This window comes from Octopus bimaculoides, chromosome 12, assembly GCF_001194135.2.
Source record: "Octopus bimaculoides isolate UCB-OBI-ISO-001 chromosome 12, ASM119413v2, whole genome shotgun sequence".
Lineage (NCBI taxonomy): Eukaryota > Metazoa > Mollusca > Cephalopoda > Octopoda > Octopodidae > Octopus > Octopus bimaculoides.
The window spans coordinates 43745478-43749853 of NC_068992.1; the positions used below are offsets into that span (position 1 = coordinate 43745478).

General features: G+C 41.3%; 1 protein-coding gene across 1 annotated transcript in view; it reads right to left on the bottom strand.

Moving 5' to 3' along the window:
• Positions 1–4376, bottom strand: part of LOC106874569 (DNA ligase 3) — a 63654-nt gene that overhangs the window by 53499 nt on the left and 5779 nt on the right. The window contains exons 4-5 of the mRNA XM_014922347.2: positions 1311–1505; positions 426–532 (exon numbers count right to left, since the gene is read on the bottom strand). Coding sequence (XP_014777833.1) covers positions 426–532; positions 1311–1505 — 302 coding nt within the window. The remainder of the gene's footprint in view (positions 1–425; positions 533–1310; positions 1506–4376) is intronic.

The window sequence follows — 4376 nt, forward strand, 5'->3', positions numbered from 1 at the left end:
ATATATATATATATATATGATGGGCTTCTTTCAGATTCCATCTACCAAATCCACTCACAAGGCTTTGGTCGGCCCAAGGCTATAGTAGAAGACACTTGCCCAAGGTGGCACGCAGTGGGACTGAACCCAGAACCATGTGGTTGGAAAGCAAGCTTCTTACCACACACACACACATATATACAATGGGCTTCTTTCAGTTCCTTTCTACCAAATCCATTCACAAATCTTGAAGGTGCAGCAAAAGATACTTGTCCAAGGTGCTACAGTGGGACTGAACTCAAAGCCACATGATCGAGAAGCAAGTTTCTTCACCACCGGGGCAAATGATCTTTTATTTCTTCATGCTTTCAGTGCATTACATGTAAATTAGACAAAAAATCAATGGGGTTTAACTGATAAAGACAAAAATTGGGAACAGTTTTTACCTGACTAAATAACTTAACAAGTTGTTTGCTATTCAGGTTGTAAACAATTTTCACAACACCTGGCAGCAGAAGTTTCAGCCATAGATAGGTATCTCCGCAGAAGACATCTGAAAGAATTCACAGACAGAAAAAGAGTTTGTAAAATTATCGTGATGTGTAAAGTGGCGATTTCTAACTGTGAAGAGAACCCGTGGAGGAGGCAGACCCAGGAAGACATGAGATGAGGTGGTGAAGCATGACCTTCGGATGTTGGATTTCATGAAGGTGGTGACGAGTGACCGAGACTTTTGGCGATTTACTGTGCTTGAGAAGACTCATCAAACCAAGTGAAATTGTAATTGTGGATCATGCCAGTGACACGTAAAAGGCATCCGTGCTGGTGACACATAAAAGGTATCAACTACATCCTTGGAGTGGTCAGCATTAGGAAGGGTATCCAGCCATAGAAACCAAGCCAAAATCAACCTGGTGCCTGGTACCAGTCCCAGTCAAACCGTCTAACCCATGCCAGCCAGCATGGAAAACGGACGTTATAAGTAAGTGTATGTACACATTAACATACATACATACATAGAAATATACATACATACATACACATAAACATACAAACACAGAAATATACATACATATCCATACATACAACCATCCATACATCCCCCACACACACACATATATATAAAGAGAGAGAGGGAGAGACAATAGATGAGAGAAAGAGAGACAATAGATGAGAGAGAGAGAGAGAGAGACAATAGAAGAGAGAAAGAGAAGACAATAGATGAGAGAGTCAGGGAAGGAGGGAGAGACAAAGAAAGACAAATGATGAGAGTGAGAAAGAAGAGAGAGAAAGCAAAAGAGAGAGTACAGGAAGCCCTTCCCAAGGCTCACCTCCAGAAGACCCTTTCGTCAACATATCCGACACCAACTGTGTCTTCCCCAGGTAAGTGTTCTCCTCAGCAATCTTGGCACAAAGTTGTCGGAAACATCGGAATGCATCATCTTTGGCGCCGCCTTTCTTGCCCTCTTTACTTTCACTTTCAGCATTATTACTGGACGGTGATGGTGGTGGAGGTGGTTTGCTTTCTGAAATAGAATAACGGGACATCTACAAATTACTTTAGAGGTCAAAGAAAGTTTTCCAGCATTTTCTCCATTGCCAACCTACCTTTCAAAAATTCTGCTGCTGCTGTTGTTGTTATGATTATTATTATTATTATTATTATTATTATTATTATTATCATCATCACTATTATGATTAAGTTGGTGAGCTAGCAGAATCGTAAGCACGCCAAGCAAAATGCTTAGTGATATTTCATCCGTCTTCACATTCTAAGTTCAAATTCCGCCAAGGTCGACTTTGCCTTTCATCCTTTTGTGGTCAATAAATTAAGTACCAGTGAAGCACTGAGGTCAATGCAATTGACTCATCCCCTCCCCCAAATTGGCTGCCCTTGTGGCAAAATTTGAAACCATTATTATTATTACCATTATTATTATTATGATTATTATTATTATTATTATTATTATTATTAAGCACGTTCAACGGGGTCAATGAGATAAAACCCCAGTTAAGTACTGGGGTCAATGTAATCAACTTGTCCCTATCCTGCAAAATGTTGTGCCTTTAGTAGACAGAATTCATCATTTAGCATTTGTTTTCCATGCTGGCATGGGTTAGACAGTTTGACTGAATCAAGCATAGACCGGGGCAGGGTGCCTGGCACCTAGAGTGTCACCTGGCACTCACACACCTCCACCAGTCTGGCAATGCAGTCAGTGGAAGTCCCACTCAGGCTTTTTATAGAGGTTTAGTGGCAGGCAAGTGCAACAACACTCTTGGAGAGACTCTGAGTATCAATGAGAATGAGTTAGATGGTCTGTTCCAGACGACTTTTGGGCAGGGCCCATGGATAACTTCCAGAAACCCCTGGCCTGGCAGTGCTACCGGGCGGGGGTGGCACTACTGTCCCCAATATTTTATATAAAGCCTCAGCAGTGAATAACGGAATGATTATAATTATTATTCTTGTTTGTAAAGGCTTTGAGCTGGCAGAATCATTAGCATTGCCTGGCAAAATGCTTAGCGTCATTTCATCCACCTTTATGTTCTGAGGTCAAAATTCCACTGAGATCAACTTTGCCTTTCATCTTTTCAGGGTCAATGAAATAAGTGGAGTCGATGTAATCGACTAGCCCCCTCTCTCCAAAAATTTCAAGCCTTGTGCCTACAGTGGAAAGGATTATTTGTAGTAATAATAGTAGCAGTAGTAGTAGTAGTAGTTGCAGCAGTAGTAGTAGCAGCAGCAGCAGCAGTACGCACTTAGTGGTATTCAGTTATTACCTTTTACATTGCGAGTTCAAATCCTGATGTGTGATTGTATGAGTTAGAGAGAGAAAGAACGATTCAATGAAAAAGAGAGACAGAAAGATAGAGATATTTTACAATTTTTCAATCATCTTTTTTTTTTTTGTCTCATGTCCCACTTCGATTTATAAAAAACTGTTCCTTACTACAAAGTATTGGTTCCAGTTCATAGAATATCGACCAGACAATTGGATGTCATTTTAAATCGCTGGTCACAATGCACTTCCTCACAATGTTGTAGCTTTTCAAATGATACCACCCCAAATGGAACGCTAGTCCCTCGCTGGGTTACCCAATCACAGCCAGGTGGACTGGGTCAAGCACACAATGCACTTATTAATTTGCGCCTTGTTCTGAAATAAACTTTGCAACCACAGGTGAGAAGCCTTCTAAAACATTGTTCTTAAGACATTTAATATTATTTTCAATCGAGGCAGATTTAAGAAAATTCAGAATTATGTAAATAATAATGTGTCTATTTGTCCTTAATACGATCCAGCAGACTTGAACGTCTGCGTCACAAAATCCCTTTACACTGCTGAGTCGCATGTTTTCTATTGATGAAAATCAACAGCGTTCAGATATTCACATTCGTATCGACCAGAATGCCTTGTTTGGATTCTCACAGTTCTGCGGGCACCGAATGAATGATTATCAGAGTTATGTCCCTTACATAATGTCGAAAAGATAAGCTTGAAGAACGCGTTACTTTACCCGATGAAACTTCAACGTGATCGCCTAACCTTCTAGAAATAGCAGTCAAATCTCCAAATCTTCCTCACATACCATCATTTCCATCGTAGTTATTTAGTTTGTACATGTTGAAAGTTATATATGTTAAACACAAACCAGCAAGTCTGTGTGTATGTGTGTGTGTGTGTGTGTGTGTGTGTGTGTGTGTGCGTGTGTGTGCGTGTGTGTGTGTGTGCGTGTGTGTGTGTGTATGCGCGTGTGTGTGTGTATGTGGCTACACACGACAGGCATTCATTTAGTATCTAACAAAGAAATTCATTCATAAAGCATTGGTCAGCAAAAGGCTATAGTAGAGAATGCCCAATGTCCACCACACAATAATAGTGGAAAGAATTTTAATCAGGCACAGTCAGGGCTTTGAGTTTAAGAAGCTGCTCTGCAGTCAGATGGTTTGAGTTCAGTCACGCTGAGTGGCACTTTGGGCAAGTTCCTTGTGAGAGAATTTGGTAGACAGAAACTGAATGGAAGCCCATGAGGTAGTCGATAGCTTCCGCTATCTGGGCGACCAAGTTAGTAGTGGGGGTGGGTGCGCTGAAAGTGTAGCTGCTAGAATAAGAATAGCCTGGGCAAAGTTTAGAGAGCTCTTACCCCTGCTGGCGACAAAGGGACTCTCACTCAGAGTAAAAGGCAGACTGTATGACACATGCGTACGAACAACCATGCTACATGGCAGTGAAACATGGGCTGTAACTGCTGAGGACATACGTAAGCTCGCAAGGAATGAAGCCAGTATGCTCCGTTGGATGTGTAATGTCAATGTGAATACCCGTCAGAGTGTAAGTATCTTGAGAGAAAAGCTGAACATTAAAAGCATCAGTTGTGGCGTGCAAGAGAGA